Here is a 15,703-nt window from a genome sequence, read left to right as displayed (position 1 = left end):
ATCAAGAATGGCATTCTCCACCAACTAAACCAGCCAGGCACCTCTGCCTTTAAAAAAAAAGCAAAATGAAACAAATGAACTTCACCTTCTGGTTGTAAAGATGAATATATGAAGCACTGACTTTTTTTTTTTTTTAAGGTTTTATTTATTTATTTGACAGGTCACAAGTAGGCAGAGAGGCAGGTAGAGAGGAAGGGAAGCAGGGTCCCTGCTGAGCAGAGAGCCCGATGCGGGACTCGATCCCAGGAGCCTGAGATCATGACCCGAGCCAAAGGCAGTGACTTAACCCACTGAGCCACCCAGGCGCCCCTGAAGCACTGACTTTTTAAAACAGAAAATCACACGTGCCTATGGGGACTGCATCCCATAATATTGGAATAAAGTTATTATGTCTATTATATAATAATAAAGAGCAAATAAATGATAATTGTTAGTAGTGTTAAAAAACCAAAATTCATCAGAGTAAATTTGAAGATCTTACTGGCTTTGTTCAGTGATTCATGAATCAGGCAGTACCATGTAAAAAATGGAAAGGACTCCAGGGATCCGTACCAAATGGAAGGTGTATATAAATATAGTGGGGGTGGGGGGAGAGCATTAGCAGGGCGAGGAGGGGCAGAGGGAGAAGGAGAAGCAGACTTCCCCACTGAGCAGGGAGCCCAATACAGGGCTCAATTCCAGAACCCTGGGATCACAACCTGAGCCAGAGGCAGACACTTAACTGAGCCACCCAGGTGCCTCCCCAAATGGAAGGTCTTTAAAGGCAGAAATGGGGTGGGACAAGAAAGGCCAAACAAAAGATTATTTCAGACAAGGCAGGAGTCTACCATGTGGTATACTTTACTATTACTAATCAGTTAATTCCTAATTAACTGGTTGGAGTCGCATTCTTTCAGAACCATAATGACTGAAACTACAGTTAAGTCTTAGTTTGCAGTGTTGGGGGCAAGTAACTTCATTTTGGCCCTATTCCTTTTGTAACATTAGGAACCAAAATTTGTAGCATGAGTGATAGGATATAAAAATCCAGCTTTTGGGGTGCCTGGGTGGCTCAGTCGGTTGATCCGCTTGATTTCAGCTCGGGTAATGGCTGGTGGGGTTGTAGGATCGCCAGTGCCGGGCTCCGAATTCATCTTGGGAGGCTGCTTGAAGAGTCTGCCCTCTGCCCTTACCCCTACTTATGCATACATGTGTGTTCTCTCTAAATCTTTTTTAAAAATCCAGCTGTTTAGTAAAATCTCAGTAATCCTAAATTTGAAAATACCAGTATGATCTCATGATCTGCTTTTCTTTAGAAAATAGGCTTAGGGGCGCCTGGGTGGCTCAGTGGGTTAAAGCCTCTACCTTCAGCTCAGGTCATGATCCTGGGGTCCTGGGATCGAGCCCCACATCGGACTCTCTGCTCAGCAGGGAGCCTGCCTCCCCCTCTCTCTCTGCCTACTTGTGATCTCTGTCTATCAAATAAATAAATAAAATCTTTTTTAAAAATAGGCTTATTTCCTAGCTCTGGCCACAAAAAACCCATAACCAGTAATCAGCTTAATAGTGATCAGTGCTCGTAGTGCCCAGATGACGGTTTCTAGAAAGGTATCATTTCCTCCTAGAAGAACCAGGGCTCCATGGAGAAAAAGTTGATTTCAGGTTAGGACCAAGAAATGTACAGGGTAAACCCAATTCATATTGTCCTACCAGAAACCAAGAATGCAACAGTTGTGTTAAAGAAATCAGGAGCCATTTCGAGCACCAGTAAGACTAAAACCATTAAGTTTGTTCAAATTCATTAGCTCATAATGACCATTGTTTTAATAATTCATTGTTTACTTTTGGAGGATAGGAAGGAAATCACTATCAGAGGAAGGAAACCCTCTGAGGGATAGAAGGCTTTTCTGTATGAACTGTTCCATGTAATAAGAAATCAGTGTCACCGTTTTGCAAACCTTTTTTTGTAGTGGTTCATCACAGAAAGAAAAAATTGACCATACGTGAAGGAAGTACACACCACTTACGTTGTGCTCAAAGAATTAGACTTCAATAAAATCAAGGCTCTAGATCTATTGCTAAGTTACAGGACATATTGGAGCCAATGAATGCTGCCACAGGGGTGCAGTCAGAGAAGGAAGGCCACCGTAGAGGACACTACAAAACCAAGTAGCCAGGCCCTCCCCCTCTCCTTTTTTTTATTATTTTTTTTTTTTTAAAGGGCAAGGAATTTAAAAAGGGTAGGGAGAGTTTAGAGATTTTTTTTTTAAATACATCTTTCACAGAACCTTTTACACTTAAAAGCCACATGAACCAAATGCAGTGTGAGATCACCACGTTCAACCAGATTTCAAACAACCAGTTTACAAAGTAATGGGGGAAGTTTGAACACTACTGTATATTCTGTATCTTAACCACAATGAATTTTTATGGCTGATGTCATTCCAGGTTTTTAAAGTAAGAGACTTTATCTTTTAGAGATACGTAATAAGATAATCATGGGTGAGATGCATCTGGGATTTGCTTCAAATAATTTAATTAGGGGATGAGGAAACATGGGGAGCAAGAAATGGGAGGATTTTGCTGGGAGAAGTGGTAATGGATTCATGGGGACTCCTTGTCCTTTCCCTAGTTTTGTACATATCTGAAAATTCCCATAGAAGTTGTTAAAAGTAAAAATGTGATTTATTTTATGTAAGGATGCCTTTGTACTTACTGGCTGTTGTTTCAATTGTGTGTTTGCTTTCTTTTATTGTTCTCTAGATTGCCCCAGTGGAAAATGACAATAGCTATGACGAACTGAAAAGAGATGCAAAGTTATGTTTATCGCTAATGTCTCAGGGCTTGCTTTACCCTCATCAAGTGCCTTTGGTACTTCAGGTGCTAAAACAGGTAAGAGTGTCTAATGGATATTTTTGTGTTTTGGCTAGAATTTCATTGCCCTAAGAATTTCACAAAGTCAGCTGTAGTGTACACAGTACTGGAAATTTATTTTTCATTTTGACTTTTATTTTAGTCTGAGAAAAGATATCTGTTGACCAAAGAAACAGACCTAGATTCTGTATCTGCCTCTGCCACCAACTTCTGTGAGCTTGGGGAGATCATTCAACCCCCCAAATTCCCTACATACACAAAGAGCTAATTATTGAAGCATCTTAGGTGCAAAGTGCTTATGAGGGAAGAGGGGTAGTCATTCTCTTTAACCATTTCCCCTTTATTTTATTCACCTCTGTTTCCCAATCTCTGGTTTAAAAAAGAAAGAAGGAAAAAAGACCTAAGTGATTATATATTTTCTGGCTGCATTTTTAGTATACCATATGCTTAGCCTTTACCCAGGACATACATGTGTTACATAAAAAGTGAACCTGTTCCCATGGTCTTCAGATTTTTAAGTTGAATTGTCACTGAAAAATGTGTTTTAACAACCCAGTTTCTTTGTTTTTTCTGTGATGGGGGAATTAAGCAGTTCTCAGTCATTGCTTTCAGTCCACTACTCTACCTGCTATGAAGTAAAAGGAAATAGTGTGCAACTCTTAGAGGAGTCAGAGTATGAATTATAATTTTCTCTGAGGTTGACTTTTGTCTGTCTGTTCCTTACCCTTTATTTCCAACCATTCTGAAGAACTAACTGTACCTGAACTTGTTCGTGCAACCTTCTATTTAGAAGGAACTGTAACACGAGCTTGCTCTAACCATGCCTGTGAAGTAGAGGTGTCCGAGAAGATGATAGGATTTGTGTGTCATTTCTGTCTGTCACCTCCTGCTCTTGGCAGCACTCTTCCCAGTGTTTCTACTTCTTCTCATTCACAGACAGCAAGAAGCAGTTCTTGGCATGCTAGATATACAGTGCTGACCTACCTCCAGACCATGGTATTCTATAACCTCTTTATTTTCCTAAACAATGAAGATGCAGTTAAAGACATCAGGTGGCTGGTTATAAGTCTTTTGGAGGATGAACAACTAGAGGTAAAATTTACGATCTAGCAAATCAAAATTTAATTTAGAGAAAGCATCATGTTCCCCCCCCTTTAAAAAGTATGTATGCGTTGATGAGTTTTTTAAAGCGTAAATTATTAAAAGTAACTTTAACATTAACCTGTGTTACTCATTTTGGTACCCTATTGGTGATTTCCTATCCTACAAATGAAACAAACACTTGGGTATGTTCTTGTTCTGGTGTCTCTTTGCAGTTGGGAAAGTAATGTTTGTAAACCAAAATTTTCTTATATATGAAATTGCAGGTGATAATATTTTACTTATCTTACCAATTTCTAAAGGACTAATAGGAATGGGCGTATTGGCAGTTTCAGTTTTAAGAGAATAAAAATCTAGGGACACCTCTGTCACTCATTTGGTCAAGCATCTGACTCTTTTTTTTTTTTTTTTTTTTTAAAGATTTTATTTATTTATTTGACAGAGAGAGATCACAAGCAGGCAGAGAGGCAGGCAGAGAGAGAGGAGGAAGCAGGCTCCCTGCTGAGCAGAGAGCCCGATGCGGGCCTCGATCCCAGGACCCTGAGATCATGACCTGAGCTGAAGGCAGCGGCTTAACCCACTGAGCCACCCAGGCGCCCAAGCATCTGACTCTTGATTTCATCTCAGGGTTGTGAGATTGAGCCTCACATCAGGCTCTGAGCTGGGTGTGAAGCCTGCTTGAGATTCTCTCTCCCTCGTCCTCTGCCCCGCCCCCTCCACTCTTATACACTGTTGTGCTCTCTGAATAAAAGTCTACCCACAGATGCTATTATCCAGTTCAGTTAGAATTTTTGCCCCTTTTTATTTTCCTTGGTAGGGAAATTATAAGGCAACTTTGTGGTGAGGTTACATTGATATTTTGTACAAAAAGATAAATCTCTTAGTCAATATAGTATAATACAAGAAAAGTGTGTTATAATAAATAAGGAATAAGTTACAGCTTTTGAAATTGGCCTTAGGTAAAGAAAATGTAATTGAAATTTTTGCGAAATTTGTACTTTTTTAATTGTTTGGGTTTTCTATGTAGTGGAGCACTCCCAGTAATTATATATTCTATTTGAGAGCACTAAAAATAGATTGCATCCATAGGAAACTGAGAATGGAAATTTTTCCAGCTCCCTAATGAGCTATTCATTTTGGAATCCAGGTTTCTTGTGTTCTGGGAGTAGATATTGCTAGCCCCTTAGGTACTCACACACAGTTGGTTATAACAGCTTGAAAAGGCTTAAATATTTACAGCTATCTGTAATTTTTTTAACTTGTATTTTTTCATAACTAAAGGAATAGAAATGAAGAGGTGGAAATCTTGAAAATCAGTGTTTCCTAATTTTACATATTACAGCAGTGACATTAAATTGCATTTATTGTTTGTTGGACCTTGTTGTAGAACTTTTTCATGAATTATATTTCTATTCCATGTAGTAGGCTTAAGCGTAACTGTTACCATAAATAAAACCATGACATCCATTAAAGCTATCATTTTTTTTTTAAGATTTTTTTTATTTTTTATTTTTTTAGGTAATCTCTACCCAACGTAGGGCTCAGACTCACAACCCAAAGATCAAGAGTACCATGTTCTACCATTTGAGCCAGCCAGGCACCTCTGTCATATTTTTTAAAACAGAATACTGTGCGGGCGCCTGGGTGGCTCAGTGGGTTAAGCCGCTGCCTCGGCTCAGGTCATGATCTCAGGGTCCTGGGATCGAGCCCCACATCGGGCTCTCTGCTCAGCAGGGAGCCTGCCTCTCTGCCTACTGTGATCTCTGTCTGTCAAGTAAATAAATAAAATCTTTAACAAAAAACCCAGAATACTGTGTATCAGTAATAATTAGCAAGAGCTACTCATAATACTGAAACACTTTGTAATAATCTAAATGAGAAATGTTTAAAGAAAACTGTTAGATTTAAAGGAAAATGTTTAGGGTTGCCTGGCTGACGCAGAGCCTGTGACTCAATTTCAGAACTATGAGTTCAAGCCCCACATTGGGCGTAGAGCCTACTTAAAATGTATAATGATGATAACAGAGTTGGCAAGGTATGTCGCGAGTACTCCACGTAGTCTTGTGTCATAGTCTGTTAGCACTGGCTTTTGAAAAGCAACTGATAGCCACAAAGTTAACAGTGAAGTTGTTCACCCATTAAAATTTAGTAATCTTAGAATCATACATTAAAATTTAGTAATTCTTTAGTAATTCTTACAATCTGTTCTTAAAAAATATGTTGCAATATGGGAAAAAATATATAAATTAAGAATATTCTCATGGTAGTGAGAAGATGAAAGCACTCTAATCAGTAGTTGACTATAAGAAAGAATTGTGGTATGAAAGGAAATAATGCAACCAAGTATGATGTAGTAAAACAGATTATAATGTAATTCATTTAATAGTATAATGAAAATGTTAAGTACCCCCCAAAACTGTCAAAACATTTAAGAAAAAACCTTTCGAAGCAATAAACAGCAAAATATTTAGGCGGAGTTTTTTCCCCCAAAATTATTATTGCCTATCTTTATGAAATGTTAGCAGCAATTTTGTGATGTCTATAAGATGACAACATTTTATTGGGGTCTTTTTGTTTTCCCAAAACTTGAGTTCCCATTCCATTTTGAAATGGACTGTGTTCCACTTTGCATTTGGTACTTCGGTAAACTTGTTTGTAGTCTGACAGCAGCCTGGGAAATTCCTAAGAAGTAAACTGGATATAAATCTCTACAACATATGCCAGTTATACAGATTGCTCTGTATTTGTGTTCCCAACGTAAATGACAGCAGCAGTTAAAAGAGGTGTGGAGTCCAGGAAAAATTCATTTTAATGTTGGGCTCTGGCACTGCACTTACAGTTCCAGCCCTGAGAAGGACAGCTGCCGGTCAGTGGGAAAATAATTTATGGAGAAATTAAATTTTGTATGAAATAGTTAAACATTAACTTGGTGCAGCCCTAATATAGTGGCTTTCATCCATTTTGAGGTCACAGACCTGTTGAAAATCTGATGAATCCTCCCAGAAGAACCAGCATGAGAGTATTCACAGTTTGCACACAGAAGTCTGGGGAAGTCCCCTAGCCCGTTCCCACCACTCTCCAAGCCTCCAGTATTCCCCTGACGGTTGGCATCTCTGCTCTAAATTAAGAATTGATTATCTCTACAGGTTCGAGAAATGGCTGCTACCACCTTAAGCGGTCTATTACAGTGTAACTTCCTTACCATGGACAGCCCTATGCAGATTCATTTTGAGCAACTTTGCAAAACGAAACTACCGAAGAAAAGAAAGCGAGACCCTGGTTCCGTAGGAGATACGATTCCTTCTGCAGGTAACAGTGCTGGTATAAAGTACGCACGTCCTTTTGGGAATTAACCAGGCTTACTCAACAAATATTTATTGAATACTTGTATGTACCTGGGTCTTTGCTAGGTCCTAGGAATAGTTATCACTGCTTTCAATAAGCTTTGCCTACAGCAGGCCAGACCTGGAAGAGAAGAGCGAAAACTGAGAGGCACAGAGAAACCTGTGCGCTGCGGCATACACCTGTGAAATGAATCAGGTTTGCCTGTCCACATGAAATCACTTTATATAAAGAGGGGTGTAGAATGAGTTATTTTGGAGAGTATAAAATACTTGTTTTTAGATTTTATAGCTTAGGTGTAAATATACAATGAAAATACCAAGAAAACGAAACAAGCTTTTGTTTGGAGGGGGCACTGTTCACTAATACTTCCTTGGGCATTTGGAGAGAGGGTGAGAGAAGTCCTCACAGGAGCTTCTGCTCTAATTAAGCAAGAAGATAAACAGGAGAATGAGATCTGATTACTATGTCACTTTTTTTTTTTTTTTAAGATTCTATTTATTTATTTGAGAGAGAGCGAGAGTGAGAAAGAGCATGAGAGAGGAGGTCAGATGGAGAAGCAGGCTCCCTGCAGTGCTGGGAGCCTGATGTGGGACTCGACCCCGGGACTCTGGGATCATGACCTGAGCCAAAGGCAGTGACTTAACCAACTGAGCCACCCAGGCACCCTACTATGTCATATTTAAAGAGACATTTAAATGTGGGGCGCCTTGCTAACTCGGTTAGTGGAGAATACAACTCTTGATCTCAAGGTTGTAAGTTCAAGCCCCCATGTTGGGTACATAGATTACATAAAAATAAAATCTTTTTTAAAAAATAGGGGCACCTGGGTGGCTCAGTGGGTTAAAGTCTCTGCCTTTGACTCGGGTCATGATCCTGGGGTCCTGGGATCGAGCCCCGCGTTGGGCTCTCTGCTCATCAGGGAGCCTGCTTCCTCCTCTCTCTCTGCCTGCTGCTCTGCCTACTTGTGATCTTTGTCTGTCAAATAAATAAATAAAATCTTTAAAATAAATAAATAAATAAGTAGAGCCATCTGGGTGGCTCAGTTGGTTAAGTGTCTGCAGTCAGCTCAGGACATGATCCCAGGGCTCCAGGATTGAGCCTGGCGTCAGGCTCCCTGCTCGGTGGGGAGTCTGCTTCTCCCTCTCCCTCTACCTCTAACCCTCCCACCTGCTCCTCTCTCTCTCATTAATAAATAAAATTTTTAAAAAATAATAATAAACAAACAGTTGCAAAGAGCCATTTGACCTTGCCACTGCTACCTATAGTCACAGGAAGAATGGAAAATATATAGAACAACTCTTAATAGGAAGCTTACTGGATTTGCAGGAAGTGCTTGGAATGTGAAGCTCTTCAGTGCTGATTACAAAAGGGTTTTAATTAAGTCATATAATGACCTAATACAATGAATGTTCTAGTTGCTTTGCTTGAGAACTGTTTTTTAATAATTTAATACTTAAGTATCAAAATAGTTTTATTTTTTTTTATTATCTTTTTTATTTTTATTTATTTATTTGACAGATAGAGATCACAAGTAGGCAGACAGGCAGGCAGAGAGGAGGAAGCAGGCTCCCCGCTGCGCAGAGAGCCCGATGCGGGGCTCGATCCCAGGACCCTGAGATCATGACCCGAACCGAAGGCAGAGGCTTTAACCCACTGAACCACCCAGGCGCCCCGAAAATAGTTTTATTTTTAGACCTTTGTTATCCCAAATGGCATTATTTACAATTCTGTTTTGTATTCCTTTTTTATTAACTTCAATTCCCTAGGCACCATATTTCATGTATACACATATAATACACACATACAACTTTAATGAAAAACAGGAGAATTTGAAAGCAGTAGTTTCTATCACTAGAGAAAGACTAAATCTTAGAAAGAAAGAATGGAGACTGTAGAATACAGACACACTGCAGCTCTGAGAAACAGACATTCCTCATATACAGTATGTTTACCTCATGAATCTATCCATTCTGTGGATCTATCCAGAAAAGTGGGATCTGATTTTAATTGGTTATTTTAAGATCAGGGATTGCACTTTTGCATATGATATGAATTGGTTGAAACTGTTATTGTGTAAGTCCTAACAAATGTGTTATGCATTTCTGACTTAGATGTAATTCCACTGTCATTGAAGGACAGCTGTGTCTTTAGTTCAGCCTGAAAATCATGTCCTTTGGTGTGTGTACACACAGATGCATTTTAAATGCAGAAATTCACATATCAACAACAGCTTTATCGAAAACTAATTTTATTTCACTGTGACATGTTCAATAGAATCCTGTAAATATTTGCACATATATTGGTGGGGTTTTGTTGTTTTTGCTTTTCAGAGTTGGTCAAACGTCATGCTGGGGTGCTAGGACTTGGTGCATGTGTTCTTTCTAGTCCCTACGATGTTCCCACCTGGATGCCCCAGCTCCTTATGAATCTCAGTGCACACCTGAATGATCCACAGCCAATTGAGGTAAAACTCTTCTTTGTTGATTTCTTTGCACACATATTGTATCAGTGATGTTTTTGAGAAAGCTGCTGCTACTAGTACGTCAGCCAGGGCTAAGCCTACTCAACAGTGATTAGTAGGATCTTGTGGAGGCCTTGCTTTCATGTATATTTGAGATCTTTTGGTAGCAAGGAAATTAATAAAGCTTCTGTCTCTCCCAGCCCAGTGGGAGTAAAATATTGTCAATGTTGTCAGGATAGTTAACCTTTATACTTTTATTTTACTAATATTTTATATCTAGGAAGTATCTAACTGTGAGCTAATACTAAATAGGAAATTGTGATGGTATTAGAGAACAGCTGTGTCTAAACGACTGCAAAAACCAATGGCTTTGTCCTTCTCACTTGGGAAATAGACATGGCTGTGTATTGAAACTGGTTTAATAACACGGGGCAAATGCCAGGAGCTTGTCCTAAAGTGCAGCCAGTCATTTTAAAGTGAGCTCGGTGGCTTTGCGAAGTTGCAGTTGGCTTGTTGGCTTTACAGCACCCGGTGAAGTGTGAGATCTGAGTCTAGAGAGATTTTTACATAGCTCAGATTATCCTAAATATAATCTTAATCTTGCAGAAGTTAAAATAAAATGTATATGGGTTGCCTATCCTACAGATGACTGTGAAAAAGACCTTATCCAATTTCCGAAGGACGCACCATGACAACTGGCAGGAACACAAACAGCAATTCACAGATGACCAGCTGCTTGTTCTCACCGATCTCCTTGTGTCCCCGTGCTATTATGCATAGAAGGGTAAGTTGGCAAGATGCTGAGTTTAAAGAAGTCTGACATCCTCAGGCAGATAGGTATCTTTGGTTTGATGACTGAGAAGTGGGTGTTCATAAATTTTTCTTTTTGCTGACAATATTAGATGTCCTCATTTAGATGATTTTTTTAAAATGTCAGTATGATTTTTGCTATGGCCAGTGCATATAAGTTTCCAGAGAATTTTTCCCTGCTTCTCTGCTTCAGGTAATAATGCAGAGAATTGATGTGACTGCTTTTGGATCTTTATAAATGATAGTGCTTATTACCCTGGGAGTGGTTAGTTAAAAGAAATCTTACTCTCCTTTGCCTCCGGTGTGGGGCCTGGGCATTTTAATTGCCCTAAGGACCTTAGGTTGTATACGGTAGTGAGAACATTTCATCTGGATTCTTGAGTATTTCTTATCCATCCTGAGCTAAAGAGAACCCCCCAGAAACCTTTCCACTAGGTGAAGAAGAGGAAAGGAAATTTCACTTATTGTGCTTTAGAGTTGCATGTCCTTTTGTCTAACGGAGACTTTTTTCCCTCCCTGATACAGATGAGTAGTCCTCACTTCAAGCTCTTTTCATCAAAAATTCCAGATCCTCAGGTGCCATCTGTGGCGGCTCTCTGCAGGTTTTAAAACTCTGCCTCCGCTGAGCTCTCATCATTTTGGTGGCTTCTGTGTTTGGTCTCATTAGTCTCCGTTCCACAGGTTCTCAGCTGCCATTTGATTACCTAACTTGTCTGGAAGTGTCTCCAGAGTATTGATCACTTTTTCTTTGAGGCATCTGACAAAGCCACAATGTCTCAGACTAGAAATAATTACCCAATATGATCATGGCATCCAAGACCAAACAGAGTCTAGGAACTCATTAATAAACAGTTCACTTGTAATGGAAAATACCTATCTGTAACACAGGTCCCGTCATTTCATTCATCTCAAATTATTTTGAATTTTTTCCAAATGGCTGTTGGGTGTAGATGGTAGTAGGGCTGTGAGCCGTAAATCGAAGCCTTTGAGAGCCTTGGGTCTGGAGAGCCATGAAGAGGGAAGGAAAAGAGGGCAAATCTCGAATGTAACCAAGGACCTGATGGAGTGCTCCACCAAGACACAGAAATGAAGGCTGTGTCCACGTGCTTCCCACAGACTGGAGTTTTTGGTGCTGATTAGAAAGAGCAGTTGCTGAAAAACTGGGGGTTTGGTGAATAAATTTTTGATTGATTGTTGTGTGTGTATACAATGTGTGATTTTGAAAATAAACAACAACAACAATAAAAACCCTGACTGGTTGATTTTTACCTGTATTCGTTACATATACTGTTTGATCAACCCTCTTTGAAAACTGTTATATTTCATCTAATGGAAGACTGCTGTGTTTGTGGAAATTCTGTAAGTTTTTTTCTTTTTTTGTTCTTTTTTCTTTTTTTCCTTTCCTTTTTTTTTGCCTGCAGAATCGTTGAGAGACTAATAAGTCTTTATATTTAATTGACTTGTTTATTAATAAATGTTATATAGATGTAAAAGACTGTATAAACTGTAGAGATAGCACTGGCAAGACTTTGTACAGATGCAACCTTTTACACAGCAGCATTGTGTAATTAATTTGTAAAGATTCACATGTAGCTCTTTATTATAGTGACTTTTTGGCTTTTGTACCAATTGAATGCCATTTTTTGTGTTTTTAAATTATTTTCCCTATCTTTTCATGTTACAAAAGCTGAGGTGTGGGGGTTTTGTTTGAGTTCATTTATCTTTAGAATGTCTGGATTTTTATGTAACATTTTGTGTGCATCCCTAAATGCAAACAGCACATGTTTGCCTATGACAAGTTTATAGAATGGGAGGTATCTTCTAGGTTAAAGTAATTCACAAGCTGGTGAATGTCATCTTGCAACACACCCTGTACAGTCTTCCTTAAAGGAACACTACAGTATATTTTTTAGTATCTACTTGCTAATGACTCCATACAGACCTAAGCACAGCAGAGGTCCTGGTACAGTATTGAATTGTCAGCGTACACAGGCATAATCCCTGTATAGAGTAGTGCCAAACTGATGATTTCAATTGTGTAACTAGTTTAAAACCCAATAAATGGATTGTTTTTAACATCTGGCTTTTGTCTTCATTAAGAAGAGAAGACAGTTCTGTAGGCAGTGACTCTCATGCATTCCTTTTGCATCCGTAGACCTGGATCTACATGCTCTCCAACCAAACCAAATTACCTAGATCAGACCTGTCCAGTACAGTAGCCAATAGCTACTATTTACTATTTACGTATAAATTAAAATCTCATTTCCTCAGCCTCAGTAGCCACATTTCAAGTGCTCATTGGCTACTTACGGCTAGTGGTACGGCTACTTACTGAGTAGCACAGACAAATGCTTTTATTACAGAAAGTTCTGTAGGATAGCACTGGTCTTGATCATTGATTCTCAAATTGATGTGCCTAAGAATCACGTGGGGATTTTGTTAAAATGTGAATTTAAATTCATGCTGCTAGTTCATGATGTTGATGCCTGGCCCTGAGGTGACAGTTTAAGTTGTGAGGCTTTACATTATATATTAACCACAGATTTTTCTAAAATAAACTGTATTGAACCATGCCTTAGCAAGTTCCTCAAGTAGGAACTAACTAACTTTATTTATTTATTTATTTATTTTTAAATATTTTATTAGCAGAGGGAGAAACAGGCTCCCCGCTGAGCAGGGAAGCCCCAAGTGGGAACTTTAAAAAATAAAAGATACTGGGCACCTGCTGTGACATCTTGCGCTCAGAATTTCTCTGGGAGGGGCTCAGGTGTCAGTCCTTTTTGTTGTTGTTTAAAGATTGTATTTATGAGAGGGGGCACCTGGGTGGCTCAGTGGGTTAAGCCTCAGGGTCCTGGGATCGAGCCCCCATGTCGGGCTCTCTTCTCAGCAGGGAGCCTGCTTTCCCCTCTCTGGCTGCCTCTGTCTGCTTGTGTTCTCTCTGTCAAATAAATAAATAAAATCTTTGAAAAAAAAAAAAAAGAAAAGAGTGTATTTATGAGAGAAAGCGAGCAGGCCCCCCACTGAGCAGGAAGCCTGATGTAGGACTCGATCCCAGGACTCCAGGATCATGACCCAAGCCAAAGGCAGATACCCAACCAACTGAACCACCTAGGTGCCCCCAGATGTCAGTATCTTTTTAAAAAGATTTATTTTATTTTTAGTGCATGCTTGTGTGAGGTGGGGGAGGGGCAGAGTGAGAAGAGAATCCCAAGAAGACTCCCTGCTGAGTGCGGAGCCCCCTTGCTGGGTTCCAGGATTCCACACCAGTCTCAGTCCCAGAACCCTGAGATCATGACCTGAACTGAAATCTAGAGTCCCAATGCCCAACCCACTGAGCTATCCACATGCCCCAAACGTCAGTGTCTTTTAAAAGCTACATATAGGTGCACCTGGGAGGCTCAGTCATTAAGTGTCTGCCTTCAGCTCAGGTCAGGATCCTGGGGTTCTGGGATGGAGCTTCGCATCCAGCTTCCTGCTCCACAGGAAGCCTGCTTCTCTCTCTCCCACTCTCCCTGATAGTGTTCCCTCTCTCACTGTGTCTCTCCCTGTCAAATAAAATCTTTTAAATAAGTAAATAATAAATAAAAGCTCCATATGTTTCAGCTGTACATCAGAACTGAAAACCTCTGGTGAAGGTTCTTAAGGCCCACTGTAGATCTAGAAATAGGATTCTTTAATCTGAGGTTCTGTAATTCTGACATCGGATGTAGATGTTGCTTATTACCTTGATCCCCCAATCTGGTCATCCTGTGAATGACTTAATTCCCTAAATTTTCTACCAGTGGCCTCAATACTTAAAGGGATGCGGGAAAAAAAAGGGGTGGGTGGCTACTATGGTCTAAAGTAGTTCTTAAATGTATGTTGCATTAAAAGAATGGAGAACAGCAGCAGGAACAGTGTTAAGGATGGCAAAAGCGGGCCAAAGTTGAGAAGTCAGTGCTGTTCGGGTGTGAAAGAAGAGTCGAGTAGGTTTCTAGGTCAGGGAAGGGGAAAGTATATCTTTGAGGTTGTCATGGCTAATCTAGTTTCTGAGTGGACCCTTTATTTTTTTTTTTTTATTTTTTTTAAAGATTTTATTTATTTATTTGACAGAGAGAAATCACAAGTAGATGGAGAGGCAGGCAGAGAGAGAGAGAGAGGGAAGCAGGCTCCCTGCTGAGCAGAGAGCCCGATGCGGGACTCGATCCCAGGACCCTGAGATCATGACCTGAGCCGAAGGCAGCGGCTTAACCCACTGAGCCACCCAGGCGCCCTGAGTGGACCCTTTAAAAAACAAAAACTTTGCAAATTATATTTCAATATTTAGGAAGAAAATTTAGCCACCTAGTTTCTTAATGTGAATGAAAGTTTTGTGAAAAAAACAAGTAGTTTTTGAAAAAGTATGAAAAAGCTGTTTGTAAATACTCCCGATACGTGACATTGCCAAGCCCTTTGGATTGTAGGCCAGTTGTGGTTAGTAGTGTAGCCAGAGGAATTTTGCTTTACTAAAAAATCAACTTTTTCTACATAATCTTCATAGTTATTTTTGTGCACAAAGACCATTTGCCTTGTTAATATAAATGTGTTCAGTGTTTCTTCATTGTTGAACATTAGGGTTTTTCAGTTTTCTCTACTACAGATTACATTGCAATGAATATTTTCATAACTTCGGAGCACTGGGGTGGCTCAGTCAGCTAAGCATCTGCCTTCAGCTCAGGTCAGGATGTCAGGGTCCTGGGATCAACCCCCAAGTGGGGTGCTCTGCTCATAGAGGGGTGTGCTTCTTCCTCTCCCTCTGCTTGCTCTCTCTCTCTCTCCCTCTCTCAAGTAAATAAAATCTTTTTAAAAAATATTTTCATAACTTCATGCTTAAAACATTTTTCTTCAATTATTTCCTCAGGATAAATATTTCAGGATAAATTATTTCCTCAGGAAAATTTTAGGTCAAGAATCTAGATATTGTAATTGCTCTAATATGTTTTCCTCCACGTGCACACGTATGAATTTGCGTTGCCAATGACAGAATGCTTGTTTCCCTGAAAATTGATAGCACCCCCCGCCTTTTTTAGATTTGTTTGAGAGAGTGCAGGTGTGGGGAGGGGAAGAGAGACAGAGAGAATCCCAAGCAGACACCCCACTGACTGCAGAGCCCTA

The 15,703-nt window shown here is 39.8% G+C and overlaps 1 protein-coding gene across 2 annotated transcripts in view; it reads left to right on the top strand.

Moving 5' to 3' along the window:
• The window catches only part of PSME4 (proteasome activator subunit 4), a 112,416-nt gene extending 99,770 nt beyond the window's left edge, over positions 1–12,646 (top strand). For both annotated transcript variants that reach the window (XM_032352115.1, XM_032352114.1), the window contains 6 exons: positions 2,743–2,871; positions 3,790–3,945; positions 7,101–7,263; positions 9,630–9,763; positions 10,406–10,544; positions 11,096–12,646. In XM_032352115.1, coding sequence (XP_032208006.1) covers positions 2,743–2,871; positions 3,790–3,945; positions 7,101–7,263; positions 9,630–9,763; positions 10,406–10,540 — 717 coding nt within the window. In that variant the 3' untranslated portion in view covers positions 10,541–10,544; positions 11,096–12,646. The remainder of the gene's footprint in view (positions 1–2,742; positions 2,872–3,789; positions 3,946–7,100; positions 7,264–9,629; positions 9,764–10,405; positions 10,545–11,095) is intronic.
• The last annotated feature ends 3,057 nt before the right edge of the window (positions 12,647–15,703 follow it).

Source organism: Mustela erminea, chromosome 7 (genome assembly GCF_009829155.1).
Source record: "Mustela erminea isolate mMusErm1 chromosome 7, mMusErm1.Pri, whole genome shotgun sequence".
Taxonomy (NCBI): domain Eukaryota; kingdom Metazoa; phylum Chordata; class Mammalia; order Carnivora; family Mustelidae; genus Mustela; species Mustela erminea.
The sequence above is the reverse complement of the archived record's forward strand: the minus strand, read 5'-3'. Positions and strand labels throughout refer to the sequence as shown.